At 35.5% G+C, this 17,511-nt stretch overlaps 1 protein-coding gene across 1 annotated transcript; it reads left to right on the forward strand.

Annotated features, from left to right (window-relative positions):
• The first annotated feature begins 8,192 nt into the window (after nt 1-8,192).
• On the forward strand, nt 8,193-11,025 carry LOC105056601 (extracellular ribonuclease LE). Its single transcript, XM_010938855.4, has 3 exons — nt 8,193-8,332; nt 8,690-8,845; nt 10,498-11,025. The coding sequence occupies exons 1-3, from the start codon at nt 8,234-8,236 to the stop codon at nt 10,918-10,920; spliced, it is 678 nt and encodes a 225-aa protein (XP_010937157.1). The 5' UTR covers nt 8,193-8,233; the 3' UTR covers nt 10,921-11,025.
• The last annotated feature ends 6,486 nt before the right edge of the window (nt 11,026-17,511 follow it).

The following is a 17,511-nucleotide window of genomic DNA, read 5'->3' on the forward strand; positions in this document are numbered from 1 at the left end:
AAAATAATAGTCTTTTAAATTTAATCTAAAGTCTGATGGTAATTGAAGAGGATAGATGTCAATAGCTTCTATAGCAACTTTTACTCCATTGTCGATCTGAAAGATCATGTCATCTTATCTCAACCTTTTACTTTCTATTAGATCTTGCATTGAAGTACATATATGAGCACTAGAATCAGAGTCCAATATCCAACTAGAAGTTGAAAAAATCATTAGGTTAAATTTAATTACAAGCAAACTAGACATACCTTTTAAAGATGTGTCACCCTTCTCAGTCCTCAGGCTTTCTAAGTATCGCGGACAATTTCTCCTCCAATGGCCATCAGTGCTACAGTGGAAACACTTTCTTTTGTTTACAGTCTTGTTTGGAGTGTCCTTCTTTGGCCTATTCTCCTTCCGCTTCTTCACAGGCTTATTCTTTTTCTTCTTCCAAATAGGCTTTCTTTTGAAAGATGTCTACTCCACAGCAAAAACAGTACCTCTTGAATTTTTCAAGATATCCTTAGTAGTGACCAACGTATTGATCAATTCAGATAAAGTGCAGTCCAACTTTTTTATATAAAAATTTATGATAAATTGACTATATGAACTCATAAGGGATTACAGAATCAAATTCATTTACAATTTCTTTAGCCTTGTTAGCCCAATCTTTATCTAAAGAGGTGTCCTAATCTCATTAGGATTCTTTCTTTCAAACTCTAAGATTCCTTATCTTATAAGAAAAAGGGATGAGGCGCCAACTATTGGCCCTCTAGAATTCCTCACGCCATAAGGAGATGGGCGTGCACCCCTCTCGTGCTATCCAATAGCCCACGTCCAAAATCAGATTGGATGGAGGTATGGACCCTCTCATTCATCCACATATGGTGTGCCCAATTTGATTAAATCAAATGGCACAATAAAGTCTGATCCAAAGCATGTAGGTGCCCAACAATTGAGCCCCTTGAACCTAATTCCAAATCTAATTTGGATTAGATCTAATGCATGTAACTCCAATTCTAAATCTAATTTGGACTAAGTCTAATACATATAACTAACTTGGTCTAATACTTATCAAATAAGAAATCTAAATCCAAAGAAAAATTGGGTTTAACCGTGTGTTAGCAAGGCTTTCCTAAACCCATTAGGATTTTACTAAATCCCAATCCAATTAGGACTTCATAAGCCCAATTGATCAATCCAAATTGATTTTCTTGTTTGTATGACCCTATAGATTTAATTCTATCTAGTAATGAGATATATAATATAATATCTATCATAGTATCATTGAAACTCTTTTCAATTGATCAAAATGATTTCACTCTTACTTAATAAGGATCATCGATCCAGAATAATCCTAGTGAGCTCTCACAATTTACCAGTGATACCTAGCAGATGTAGTGGCAACCTAGTAGAACCGAATAAAGAACCTTTATGTGTAGTTTTGATATGATTTAGTTTCTCTATTATTAGTCCCGACTTGATGGCAGATAATTGATAAATCATCAAACCTCAACATTAGTCATATGATAGATTCAATTAGCTTAAGTCCAACAGTGATTCATATGAAAATTTTTTTCTATCAATCATACTGTTGTAGCCACAGACTTAAAGACTTAGTCTCTTAAATTTTATAGAACTACTCCTTTCTATCAAAATTAATAGATTCCATTTAGATACACACTCTGCTATTATAGTAAACCAATTGTCGCCAACATACATTACAAGGATTCAAGTAGCTAAGAGGCCATGTTTCTGTGTAGTCAACCTCCAGTAGCCTCACTGTGAGTAGTTATGGTACTGCAGGTCAAATCATTATTCACACAACTATAGCATCGAGATGATCATTGACGATTGGTTAGAAATCTATGTGATCTCTCGTATGGTCACACTTAGTACTAGTTGTTCTCTAACAACTATTCACATTTATTACTCAGTGTCTTTATACTGTAGACTAGAGACTCATCTATCCTGAAGAAAGTGATCCATACGTCGATTCATCTGGATTGATTATCATCCCCATAATGATACTATGACCGGGGGCAATTTAAGAATTAATTATACATATCTCTAATTCTCAATTTTTTGAGAATTATCATATGCATTAATTTTTTAGACAATTTAAAGATACATCACACTTGAATAAAAATAAAAACTATCCTTTTATTGATCAAATCAATATTTTAAGCATAAATTTTGTACCCTAAAAAAATATAATATAAACATTAGTTTTTAGGACATACATCTAACAGTAAGTCCATGAACATTTACACATTGCTCTCCGTAATTTTGCTGCTCTAAATTTTATCTTAAAATTCTTTATATGCTTGCTTCTAAACTCCAAATATTTACTTGAATTTTGTATACACATAAAAACAGGGTATCTCCTTTCATTTATACTGCAGTCTATAGTAGGAAACCAATAAACTACAAAAATCCCCAATGAACATTTGTTTTAGTTGTCTCGAGAAATAACTAAATTATCTGAGGTAGAAATTTGTAATTCTTATGAGGGAAGAAAGTGGCTGAGAAAGAAAAGTTGTCATCCTATTGTGTTGGTTGGGGGGGGGGGGGTAGTGGTGGACATGAATCATGAATGTTTGAATCCCCTTTTCACATGATTTTCCTTGGAGAATTTTGTTGGCTCTTATTTCTTGTGCTACTTATAATAGATAAAAAAGATACATATACGTATAAGATATTATATATGAAACATATTCGTACTGGCCAATATTTTCAATTCAACTGACTACATTATTTATTATGTTTCATGGTTAACTGTCAGAATCATATTGGGCGAAGGGACTATTCCAATGTTACCATCTCTTACCAGTCAATTTTCAATCGAAGAATAGCACCCCAATACGGTTAAAATGTAACAGAGAAAATTTTTTTTGCAATATGAAATCTATTTAATCTGCAAAAAAATTCTCTGGATTAATACATGGTGATGTGTTTTTATAATCCCTAGTCTAGAGATGGTAATTTATGTACACATGCAAAATCTTTAATCTTCACATGGACCTTGTATTTACTGGCAATCTTCATGTAATTTAATATCAGTGTTACAGTTCTGTCACGAGGAAATGCAGCATGAATAAATTGGGTGGCTCAAGCTGCAACAGATCTATATATAATAGTTTGCTTATCACTTTTGCCCACCTCACCATGGGACCTCATGGAGTATTCACTGATAAAGTTTTCAGAAATAACGACCAAGGTAAGAGCAAAGGGAAACCCCAATTCAAAAATCAAGGATTGAAAATCCTACATTTGGTTCCACAGGATAAGTCTTAAAATCCACATCCTCGGCAAATCCTGTGGCAGTCCAGCCAACTGCAAAGACTCTGAGTTTTATTCGGCACTGGGTTGGATATCTCGGCAATGGCGACAGTGCCATTCTCGAACGGGTCCACCTTCTTCACTGCTCATTCATTCAGGTACTCCAGCAATCTCGAGTATGACATCCTGCTGGAAGTATAGACTCTTGAGGGCATTCTGGCTCAGCTTTTGTTGGCTGAGCTGCAGAGAACCTTTAGTACCTGTAAGTCCAAGGCCAGCAGATTTTAGTAGCTTCCTTCTTCCTATATTGATGTCTACATGTGTTCTCTGATTTGCAATCTCTCCTCTAAGAGAAGCTTTGATGCCGTTCTCCATTGAGATCTCCTGAGACTAGCAGATGGGAAGAAGGGCTATTGCGAGAGAAAGGGCAGGTGACATATTGATTCTCAGATTGGAAAGCAGATCTGAATTGTAATCTGAGCCACAAAGTGGAGATTGTTGAGTCTTGGACTGGGGCTGCTTCTACTCTACAAGATCAGTTAGGCTCCGATGGTTGATAGGTCTGGAGGGACTGCGGAGGTTAGCTAAGCAGTTGTGTTGCGCTAACTCGCAGATTTTTGGTGGCTAAGATGTTCTTTCGTCGGTGCCTTTCATTCTTATATCTGTTCAAGGCGCGATCCATTTGGCCAACACTAGAGCATGGTAGGTGCTTTCGAGGATGCCATGTATGGAATATTTGGAGATTGAGAAACATTTTCACTCATGCTACATCTGTAGAGTAAATGCAACAGAACATGTTCTTTAGATTGAAATTCTCTAAGAAAAATTATTTATAGATCTCTCATTAGATCCAAAATTATTTTTAAATCTCTAAATTTTTCAAATGAAATAAAAAGTCTCTGAACTAATCCAAAATTATTTTTAGATCCTTGCCATCACCTGCTATCGTTTAACTCCATGTAAATGACCAAACTATCCTTGGATGGCTTTGGTTACATAGGTCCATATTCAGATTACGTAGAAATATGCTCAAGTTACACAAGTTTATATTCAGATTATACAGGTACCTGTGTAATCTGAACATAAACCTGTGTAATTTGAGCATAAATTTGTATAATCTGAATATGAATTTGTGTAATCAATTATCAAAATTATGTAATCAGAATCATCCAAAAGTAATTTTATCATTTATATATGGAGTTAAATAGTAGCAAGTGACGGCGGAGACTTAAAAATAATTTCGGATCAATCCAGAAAATTTTTATTCTATCTGAAAAGTTTAAAAATTTAAAATTATTTTTGGATCCAACGAGGAACCTATAGATAATTTTTTCAATTCTCTATTTTATGAGAATGGAAACTGTCCATGTCAACAGGATTTTGGAAAAACCAACAGCAGGACAGCTCCGTCAAGTCGGATTTCGGGCGGCAACACCAGGGATTCAAATTTTGTTGACTCCTTTTACATAATTTTAAAAATCTCATCCTCCTTCTAAAGAAAATATCATCAATTTTACTTGTGCAATTTGGGTTGGCCCCAATTGAAGCTGATCAATCCAATCTATTCATGGGTCACATAGGACTGCAATTTTATGAACTCGCATTGGCAGCGCTCAAGAGTTAATCCCAACAAACACCCGGCTCTAAGAAACATCGCTTATCTTCGGAGCACCGTATTAAACTTCCACTGCAAATCTGGATGGTGTTGATTGGTGCGGTCCACAGAGATATCCCCATTAATGAATCACCTGTTAATGGCTGATGCAGGTGGGATTTTGTTTGACAGGCTCCAGTGGCTCAGCCCACTGTTATTACCACAAAAAAAAAAAAAAAAAAATGAAATGGAGTAAATCCCAATTTGAGTTAGGCTGAGGTCGGACTTCAACCCAATTCTAATCTGGCAACCAAAGCCTAACCACCCAGACAATCAAACCTGATATATATATATATATAAAGTCCCATTACCCTTAAGTTATAAATTTACGTTAATTGGCCCCGAATAAGATAGCGTCCAACATAATACTAATCAAACAATAATGCTGGAAACATTTCTCTAAACTTAAAATACCAATAAAATTCAACCTGACTAACCCGACTCAATGTAGTTAAACTCCGGTGAACCTTGGTCTATCCGAAGATCGAGTTGGGTTAGCTGAGAGAAGAATCTAATCCAAGATTGAATTAGTTAGGATTAGACTTTAATTGAAAGCCAACCTGTCCAAGTTGCTGACCAGATCTGTCTCTATACCTTTGGCTTGTTGCTTATTATTGCTTGTGGATTTTAAGCGCCTGTAAGTTCCTCAGAACTTGCTTTTCAAAGGTTAAGCACTTGCTGCCATGGGAGGCAGTTGCGTTCGGACTCGATCGCTTTGGATTTTGGTCGACGGAGACAACCGATCAACACACAAATGGAGCCAGTGTGAAAAAGAGAAGTGCTGCGGGGGTTGGTATCCAAAGCTCTGCCCAGTCCCATCATCACAGTGGGAAAACATGGGCTAATCATGCGGCACTACCCTCCAAGCTTGAAATAGACCTGAATATATTAAACCAACGGATCCGTGAGATCTGAGTTTAAAAGAAATATTTGAATCACTAAAGTGCCAGATCAAAATCCAAGAATATCACCGTTAATAATTTACAACTCCGTGACGTTCGAGCGGCTTCGTTCTTTTTCTTTGCTCAGAGGAGTTGGATTATGACATGGTTTCGCAATGTCCCTTTTCAGGTGTCTAACTTAAAGATTAAGGTGAACAAGATTAAGGAGTCCCAAAATAGTGTGTGATTGGTTTATAAGCGTGGAATAGTGATGATGCCGGGCTTCCCCACTTATTGTTCTTCTGGCTGGCTTTGTAGAAAAGCTAATGCAACAGAGAATATATCATGCCCAAAAGTCAAAACATGACATTGTCATCATGAGATATCGTCCACAATAACATGAAGCCAACTATAGATAACTTACATAAAAGCTCATCTCATATAAAACACAATAAAAATGATTCATAATTTCCCATCAATTATAAAGAAAATAAAAAAAACGAAGTGTTGGTATAGAGCTTTTTAAAGAATTTTAAATTTTCAGAATCTCATAATTCCAAAAATCCAAAAAATCATCATCTAGGTTCATAATCAACTAATAACTAAAATTCTACTATAAAAGCATTGCCTACATTTCAATTATTGAAAACTCGATTCAATTCACTGATGTTGATATTGAATAAAATAAATTTAAATAACATTTTCCTAAAGTAATAACATCTTTATCTTAATAAATAGTAGTTTATATGCACAAGCAACCTAGGGAAGCTTAGCTAGTCAACCAATTGATCAAACCCTTATCAAGTAAAATACTAGTAGCTAAGTTGTTCATGCTTAAAAGACAATGGCATATCGGCATTGGAGGGTAAAAGGAAACATCGGACACCAAATTTGAGGTTCTGCTTCCTTTTCTTTCATTTTGACAAAGGGGTGACCAAAACATTTCCTCCATTTTTTGCATTAAAAGAGAACGAGAGAAGCAACAAAAGTTTCAGTTGCACTATTTTATTCGATGCTAGAAAAATAATTTTCCTACTTCATGATGGGTCCAATGCGGACTCCAAATTGAAAGGAAAAACCAGATCAACACATGAGTTCGGATCTCAAAGTCAATTTTTCTACTTAAAAAATATAAAAGCTTCGGTAAGAATCTAACACGTGCATGCAGACTTCCCACCCATGTGGGTCTTGTAAGTCCCATATGCTATAAGAAATTATATCCTACAGCATTTGTAGCAAGTGGTAATGCATAATTTTGATCACGTGGTTGATTCTATAAATCAAATATTGAGATAAGCATTTGATGAATATAGTCCATAGATATGAGCATGTATAATTGCCATGATGTATGCGGAGTAGGATACAATTACTCCAATCCCATTTGGTTGACTCAAAAAATTTCTTCCATTTTTTGCATTAAAAGAGAACGAGAGAAGCAACAAAAGTTCCAGTTGCACTATTTTATTCGATGCTAGAAAAATAATTTTTCTGCTTCATGATGGACCCAATGTGGACTCCAAATTGAAGGGAAAAATCAGATCAACACATGAGTTCGGATTTGAAAGTCAAATTTTTTTCTAAAAAAATATAAAAGTCAAAGCTTTTAGGTGGTAAGAATCTAACACGTGCATGCAAACTTCCCGCTTGTAAGACCCATGTGCTATGAGAAATTATATCCTACAGCATTGGTAGCAAGTGGTAATGCATAATTTTGATCATATGTGCTTGATTTTATAAATCAAACATCGAGATAAATATTTGATGAATGTAGCCCATGGATATGAGCATTTATAGTTGCCATTGTGTATGCGGAGTAGGATACAATTCCTCCTATCCCATTTGGTTGAATGCTCTATATATTATGCTATAAACATTGTTGCACCAAGAACGGTACCTACCACATTGCCAACAAACCCGAAATTAAAGATAAATAAAATGCTTATTAAATGAATGAAAACTGGCAAATGTGAACGTTTATCGCGCACTATGATGGTTGCGTGATGGTCATCATATCTGACACTTGTCTCATGTGGCTTCCCTTTTAATGCGGTCTTGCGGAAGGGCATGATGCATGTTTCTTTTCTTTTCTTTTTTCTGTTTTTCTTAATATTTACCCTTCTTCGGTTTGACGTCTTAGCTCCTCCACGGTACCGCGACGCACACGCCGTTCATGGCACGGTGAATGACTGTATGTAGTTGTGCGCACGCACCATCCATCGCACGATGGATGGCGTGCGCAGTACACCGCAAGGAGGTGCACTGTAGAGGATCCGCGTGCTCCGCGCAATGAATGACGTGGAGATGGAATATGCCTTATCATATCCTTCGCATGCCAGAGCCCAAAACTTGGCTATAAACATGGGCAATGTAGGTGAGCTACCTCTCAACCAGCCTTATATCACAGCCATCCTAAAAGAGTGGGAGACGATAACCTACAATGAAGTGCCCATTACCACTCCTCATCCTTCTACTACTTCATCTCTTGGCAGCTGTTTCCACTGCTCAAGATTTTGATTTCTTCTACTTTGTTCAACAGGTTATTACCATCTCCTTCTCCTCCTTCCTCTATCACATGGTTCTGTGTTACTAAACAAACTAGGCTAGCTTTTTTTCTCTCTTTCTCTCTTGTGGTAATAGATTATGCTTTTTGGTATCTTATAACTTGCAAGAAAAGTAGAGAAATTCTCTCGTTCTCGTCGCTTCAAGAAATGGACATTTTCATGTCCATACACTCCGCTCCCCACGTCTCTTTTTGTTTCTCTTGGTCCCGTGGCGATCACAAGTCCATACCTTTTTCTTTGAGATATTTTCTTAATTATGAACTTAGGTGCTGACTATTGGAGGGCTTTCCTTTGGATGCTAATTTTGCTGTTTGGTTTGTGGCTTGTGCCAGTGGCCGGGATCATACTGTGACACCAAAAGAAGCTGTTGCTATCCCAAAACTGGAAAGCCAGCTGCCGACTTCGGAATCCATGGCCTTTGGCCCAACAACAATGATGGCTCCTACCCATCTAACTGTGACCCCGATAGCCCGTACGATCAATCTAAGGTACTTATCTTAATTCTTCTTCTTCTTATTATTGTTATACATTATTTCTTTGGAATGATGATAGGACTAATTTGTGGCAAAACTAATGATGAATAAAGTATTTTATTTTATAATTCAAGTTTTTGAGTGAAGGTTATTTCTTCTTGAAGGAAATCACAGGCCCCTTCTATTTATCTTAGTTCTTCCATTCCCTGTATTTAACTTTGCTTCATTTCATATTTGCTACCGTGGTGACCGTATAATTTGCTTCCTTTTTCTGTCCATTGCCTTCATATGATCTGAGAAGAGACCTCCAATATCTTTATGGCGATTCTTTCTTCAAAAACAAGAAAAAAAAAATATTTTTCTGGTGTTTTCATTAACGGCCACGTATAAGAGAAAAAGAAACCAGCGGTGAAATATCAATAGATACGGGAATGGTACTCGGATCCCTGAACGAGCCTTGCTGTCTGATTCCTTGTCTTTGGGCAACTCCGAGTAATTAAAGATTTTGATCCCGTGTTTTATATTTAAGGAAGTCAATTGCGCATCAATTGATTAATAAAAATGGAGAGATACAACTGTACAATATAAAAAGCAAAGCACGGTGAGATTGGTTAAACTGAGAAATATATATGCTCGAGATATTGGTTGAAGATCTGATCTAAAATATTGAAATGTTCAATTTATTAAAAAATTCAAGGTTGCACCTGTCAGGTTCTATAGTTCTATTGATGGGTGGCTGGACTTTTTATACGTAGAAGTTCCAAAGTTTTATACCAAAGTCAAGTTGCAGTGGAATTATTAATCTGGTGGATATCACTCCATTTTGCTGTAACGAGGAAAAAGATCTGAAGTAGAGATGACCCAGCAAGCTGTTTTTCCTCGGAAATTTAGGAACATATAAAAAATCGTCTCAAATATACGTGTAAAATATCGGATCTCTGCTTTCTGAAAAAGTCTTACAGGGGAATGAATGGTGGAGGACATCTCGTTTTTTTTTTTTGGTAAGAGGAGGACATCTCTTTTGACATTGACTTGGAAAGAAGTTGACACGCCTACTGACTTACATGAACCAGTCCAAGCTAGGGTAAAATCCATATAAATTAGGTTAAGTTCCATTGTTGAATAGTCTTGCTCGGGATAAAATCAATAATTTATCTTAAAGCTCAAAATTTTAAGAAAAAAAATAATCCAGCGCACAAAGTTCCTATTATTGCTAGATCGGTAGAGGATTAGATGTGTGCAGTCTTATCCTGCTACGTGGAGAAACTACTTTCATATTTTGATATCAAAATATCTAGATCATAGTGAAGCAATTTTCTCATTACATTAAATCTTGTCTTCAATTCAAACTTTTAAAATTTCAGATTTCTAAATATTTACTTGTGGAAAAAAAAAAAATTTCTACAAATTAGATAGAAGAACACGAAGAGAAACAGCTCATCAATCCTCGAGTAACCAATATAGATCACTTGGATGCAGACAACAAAGCCCAAATATGAAGAGATTATGCAAATAAGGAAGAAGAATATGATGAGAAATAGTTTATCAATCTTATTTCATAGATATTAAAGACAGCATAGAGCCCAGATATGAATTAATCCTCATAAAGATGCAACTCTTTTCATGCCCATCTTCAGGAAAATTGATAAGCTTCTCATACTGTGCAGATTAGGGACCTGATACCTACAATGCAAGCAAAATGGCCAACCCTAGCCTGCCCAAGTGGCGATGGCTCAGCGTTCTGGAAGCACGAATGGGAGAAGCACGGCACCTGCTCGGAGTCCATCCTTAATCAGCACTCATACTTCAATACGACTCTTAACCTCAAGAAGCAAGTGGACCTCCTTGGAATCTTGCGAGGAGCAGGAATTGAGCCAGATGGTGGATTCTATAGTGTGGATAGTATCACTGGTGCCATCAGGGATGCAACTGGTTTCACCCCAGGAATAGAGTGCAATGTGGATGAATCAAGCAACAGCCAATTATATCAGATTTACATATGTGTGGACACTAATGCAGGGGATCTCATTGAGTGCCCTGTGTACCCTAGGAGCAAGTGTTCTTCCCGGATTGAGTTCCCTCCATTCTGAGGTGTTATCTTGAAATTTTACCGCTTCACTTTGCATTGCTCTACATCGATACAAGGAGAAAAAGCAGTTGCCTTTATTAATAAAAATAAATGAACTTTGTTCCTTTTTTTCTTTTTCTTTTTGTTGTGCGTGTGTGTGTGTGAAAGCAGACTAACATGAAGAGAGTGTCTTGACAGAGTAATTAGTTAATCAAATTAATCATCATTGACCATATTGCTTGAATTTCAGGAAATACTTTATCACATCTCCAACCTAGTATCCGGATCGAATATGGAATATGTGATGGCCACATACTCCCCAGGACAAGCTCTAAAGAATACGAAGGGCCCATAAAATTACTTACAATCTCAATATCCCGTGAATAAATAATTTCACATTAATAAATATTAATCTTGTATAATTTACAAACTTGATCATTCAACGGTTAATGATGGTACTCCATCTAATCAATCATTTCAATTCTAATTCCAGGCATAGCCAAATGCATGTATCCTGTAACTTTGAAAATAAAAGAAAAGAAAAAAAATGGATGGTAAGATTTACAGCCTAATAAAAATTCTCAAACACTTACACCAATATAATAATACAATTTAAAAATAGCATATGGATGGTATCAAAAGAAAAAATAAACCACAAAATCTTATATCAAGTATTCACTACAACTCAATATTGATACATATAAAAACATAATCATATACCATCGAATGTCTATTTTTTTCAAAAGTCATATACTATATATCAAACAAAACTCATTTTACTTAATTGTGATTCTATGTTTTATCATCCATATCTCATTAACATAATCTAAATCGACCAATAGTTATCTTTAGGGTCATGGACTAATCACGGTCACGATCTCGCCCATGACCAGTAAACCATAATATCCGTTATCTCACCTACAGTGGCAAACAATACTAGATGCAATCCCACTTGCAGTGGCAAACCATACTAGCTGTACTTTCATCAGTGGTGGTAACTCATATTAGTCGCACTTCCATCTATGATGGCAAACCATACTAGCCTGCAATGATAAACCAAAATATCCATAATTCCATCCATGGTGGCAAACTCAATTTAACATGACTTGTCGAAATATTCTTTTTTTGGTCATCAATTTATTAAATCTTAATTATGTAAGGAAAGATATTGTATAATATTATATTCTTTTCAAAATTCTCAATAACTAGAATTATAATCCAAACCATTCAAAAAAATATCGTTATTTAATACAAATATGATATAGAATAAATAAATAATTCAATATAAAAAAATAGACTATTAGCGATGGTATTACTATTAGTGATAGCTAAATACCATCATTAAAAATTATTTTGCCATCACTAATGCTATTAACGATGGTATGCCGTTGCTAAAAATTCGATGAAAATAACCTCATGTTAATTATCATTATTAGCAATGATAAATCCGTCGTCACTAATTATGATAATTAGCGACAGTATTAGCGATAAAAATCATCGCTACTAATTTTAATTTTTTAATAAAAATTTTAAAAAACTATTAGCTATAATATTTGCAATGCTAATGCCATCGCTAATAATTTTTAATTTTTTAAAAAAAATTATAATTAAATATTTTAAAATTTATTTTAATTATATTAACAAGAAAAAATATTTTTTAAAATTTTTTATAAATAAAATAATAATTATTTAACATAATCATCAATATAAAATTAATTATATTATATTAAAATATAAATTATTTAATTTTATAGATTTATACTACTTTACAAGTATCAAAATTACATATATATCAAAAAATATTATATAAGATCCTCCTTATCGTCCTCTTCATCCTCCTCCTACTCCTGTACGTTCTCTCCAACAGCTGGTAGATGAGAGTTGGATGCTTAAAAAAATAAAATATTAGTAATAAATTTCAATACGAAAATATATATATATCGATACGGAGATGTATATTTCGATATACTATTTTAATTTTTGAATAGATTATTTCTATACATTTCATTCGATAATATAGAGCTATAGATATTCTCGACCTATCATTTGGATAGTTAGATTGAATTTTTATCCCCTGTAACTTTTTTTTGGACTCAAATCTAAACATGTGAAATTTTTAAATATAAAAATTTAAAATAAATAAAAAAATTATTAATAGACTTATCTACTATGATGGATGTAACAACGAGCCCAGCTGATCGTACATATATCAGTTTCGAAAAATTTCAACGATCGTATCGCGGATGACATCTTCAAAGCTCTGAGGTTGCTGGCTCCAAAGCCTCTGCACGATCTCCTCCATATGTGTGTCAACTCCATCTAGATCATCGAGCCTTGAGAGGAGTATCGAGCTGCTGAAGGATCGAAGCTATTATCAAATCCTTTGATCCGACTTCTGCTCACCTTTCTAGTGGTCTTGAGCCATCCATCGAGGTCAAAGAGGGACTAAGAGGATGAGTCCTCACCATGTCGTGATATGAGAAACTCCACGTAATCCGTCTATATAGTTTAGAAATTCATTAGTCCATATATATCAGTATATATAAAAATTTAATAAATAATGTTTGAAGCTATTATCGCAATCTGTCGAGATCGAGGATCTAAGTAATCACCAGTCCTCCTAGATTGGTGTGTGAACTCCCATATCTGCAACTGTCCTGATGCATGACTCAGCTACTATATCTATAATAAATAAATAATAAAATTAAATTAATTAAAATATACGTATGATCAATTCAATATGAAATTAATTTAAGTGTAGATTTTTTACCAATCTATTGGCCACAACATGTGTGCCAATGAAGCCATCGATGCTTGATCGGATGCTACTAGACAGATCGATTCTATCATGTCCTCTGTTGCTTATCAAAGTACTCAGTACTCCACTGGTCACAGAAGGCCACCCATATGTCCACATGCATCCAGTGATCTATATAAGACTTCCAGTCCGATGGTGACTAGAACTAGAATACTTTATGGTGAACTATTGAAGGTTGTACTACCCATCCAAGAATCTCTATATGGTCACCTCTTCGAAAGTCCGACGCCCAACCTCCTCATCTTAAGGAGTCTCGAATCGATAGTACTCTTGCAAATAGAAATAATTATATATTAATAAATAAAATAAAAATCTATCATGAATTTAAAAATTAAATATTTTTGATTTATCAGGAATATCTCCAAAGCTATATCACGAGCTCCCAATGGCCAACTGGAGAACTCATTCACCAATCCCAGCATCAATCATCGGATGATGCAGGTAACCACATGAGGCACCTCAGGCTCTGTAAATATACTGTAAAATTTATTTTAAATAATAAATATTACTCTAAAATAGTTAAAATTTAAATATATTCAATGAAGATATATAGTACTTACGTGCAGATCTGAATGTCGACAAGCTCTCTATCCTCTGACCTAGTTGGAGGTGCTGTGAGTTGGATGGATCCTCTATCATGTTGCTGACTCTAAAAGCTGGACACTGCTCCATATGAGTATGGGGTCACTGATGACCCCATGTCATTCGAATTTGAGAGTATTAAGACATCATAAAGAATATTATATTAGATAATAAAAGATAAAATAACATAAAAGTGAATACTTAAAGTATCAGAGTTTACCGTATGATATGTGTGCCATAGAACCATATGAGCTGGCTGTATGAGAGCTCTTTCTTCCAATGCTCTCTCCTTGACTGTGATGGCTTCGACCTCGAAAAGATATGATATATAATCTTTGAAAAAAAAAATAGATTCATGGATTAATTATATAATTATAGGTGCCAATAATCCAATGGTCTGTAACTAAGTTAATTGAAACTAAAAAATTATTGTAATTGATACACCTCAAGCCTAAACCGATATGAAAAGATATATTTTAATATACTGCTTAGATTTTTGAACAGATTATTTCTATACATTTCATTAGATAATATAAAGCTAAAGATACCTCCAGCTTATCCATCAGATGATTAGATTAAATTTTGATCCTCTTGTATCCATCCCTTCCGCCTCAAGTCTAAAATGATATGGAGGAGTATATTTCGATATACTCCTTCGATTCTCGAACGAATTATTCCTACATATTTCATTTAATGATATGAATGTATCTATACCTCCATCCCATCCATCAAATGGGAAGATTGATTTTTAACCTCTAGATCCCCTTCTTCCAACTCAAACCTAACTAATGTGAAGCTTTTAAATATAAAAATTTAATACTGAATGAGCAATAACGAGCTCAGCTGTTTGACTTATCTACTGTGATGGCTGTGATAACGAGATCAACTAAATGAGTGATAAGTAACGAAAATGTTGACCTTTATATGCAAACGCCCTCAAGATAGGGAGTGCAATATCCTTGAGGTTCGAATCTATCTTGTTTCTTGACTTGATTCTGTCTTTCAAATGTGTATCTCAAGTCCAAATATTACAGATTTTCTCATGATAAGTATGCATAAGAGTTTGGAATCATGGTTAAAAATCAGCTTGCTGCAATTGATGCTCGGATCTTGCCACCTCCAAAGGTATATTACACTTGTATTCATCATATTTACCTGAAAGAAGTTTATTTGCAGTAATTTAAAATCACATCTTTCAAATGCTCCAGCTAAAGTATCATGACTCTAGGAGGCCTGAGCCTGGCTCGAACCAATTGAAAATTTTTTAAAAAAATAAAATAAAAATTTAAAAATAATACTTAAATCAAAGACCAACAAAGTAAATAAGGGAAAAAGAAAAAAAAGAAGGCTCAGATCTGCCATTGAAAAATAAGATTTTTTGCTAGTTCCTCTGCACCTTTAACCATGAGGTGGCTGCAAGTGGTTGTCTGCGATGTAACAAATCATCCAAGCTTGTCCTATAACTACAACAATAAGAACAGAAATGCATCATCTCCATCAATCTCTCTCTAGATTCTTTAGACACATCTTGCAGGCAGTCATCAAAACCTCTCCGAGCTCTCCACCACCACCCCGAGCCCCCCACCCCTATCCGAGTTCTGTCCAAAAAATTTTTTTGAGCTTCGGGGTGGATTTAGGTCTAATGATTTTAGAAAAAATCAGACTCGAACCATGCCCTGGCCTAAACTCGAGCCTGACCCAAACCCATTTGGGCTGGCCTGAACTATGAGGTGGCTCCAAAGTAAAAAAGCTGCAAATTAGGAGTAGAAATAAAAAAAAAAAATAAGATAAAAACTTAAAAATAATGCTTAAATCAAAGACCAACAAAGTAAATAAGAAAAAGAGGAAAATAAGAAGGCTCAGATCTATCATTGGAAAATAAGGCATTGCAAGTTTCTCTGCATCTTTAACCATGAGATGGCTACAAGCGGTTGTCTGCGATATAACAGACCATCTAAGCTTGTTCTGCAACTACAACAACAAAAACATAAATGCATCATCTCCATCGATCTCTCTCTAGACTCTTTAGATGCATCTTGCATAGACAGTCATCATAGCCTCTCTGAGCCTTCGGCTGTCTCTCCGAGCCCCCCACCCTTATCCAAGCCCAGTCCGAATATTCTTTTCAAGCTTTAGGGCAGGCTTAGGCTCAATGATTCTAAAAAAAAATCAGGCTCAAACCATGCCTGACCCAGGCCCGAGCCCGGCTCCATTTAGGTGGGCCCGAACCATGAGGTGGTTGCAAAATAAGAAGGCCGCAAACTAGGAGTAAATTTTTTTTTAAAAAATAAAATAAAAACTTAAAAATAGTACTTAGATCAAAGACCAACAAAGTAAATAAGAAAAAGTGAAAAAGAAGAAGGCTCAAATATGCTATTGGAAAAAAAGGCATTGCAAGTTTCTCAGCACTTTTAACCATGAGATGGCTGCAAGTGGTTGTCTGTGATATAACAGATCATCTAAGCTTATCCTGTAACAACAACAACAAGAACAGAAATAAATCACCTCCATCGATTTTTCTCTAGACTCTTTAGGCGCATCCCGTACAGGCAGTCATCATAGCCTTCCCGAGCCCCCCACCTCTATCGAGCCCAGTCAAAATTCTTTTCGAGCTTTGAGGTGGGCTTAAGTCCAATGATTTTAAAAAAAACTAGGCCCGAATCATGCCCTGATCTAGGCTCGCTGGAGAGCTTTTCGTAGTGGTTCTACCTCTCAAAAATAATATTATTAATTTAAACTAATTAAATATTATTAATTTAAAACTAATTTAACTAAATTTAACTAAATATTATTAATTTAATTTAAATATTAAATCTAATTTAATTAAATCTTATAAATATTAATTTAAAAATATTAAAAATTTAAAATAACGATATTTGATGATCACTATACAGTTGTCACCATTGCCGTCACTAATACTCATCAAACCCATGAAGATGGTGCTGCATGGAGGCGGCACTGCACAGCAGGAGACGGCACTGTGCGGTAGGAAAAGAAAGGGAAAGGGGGAGGAAAAAGAAAGGTGGGGGGAAGGGGGAGGCGGATTGAGGGCTTGGAGAGATAGGTCGAGGGCTTGGAGCTCAAGGAGGTGGCCAGCAACTTGGAGAAGTCGGATTCGACGACTGAGGAAAGAGGGGGACCGGAGGCAGTCAGGGACAGGCAAGCCGAGGGCTCGGAGAGACGACCGGGGAGAGATGGGCTGGGGGATTGAGG

This window comes from Elaeis guineensis, chromosome 13, assembly GCF_000442705.2.
Source record: "Elaeis guineensis isolate ETL-2024a chromosome 13, EG11, whole genome shotgun sequence".
Taxonomy (NCBI): Eukaryota; Viridiplantae; Streptophyta; class Magnoliopsida; order Arecales; family Arecaceae; genus Elaeis; species Elaeis guineensis.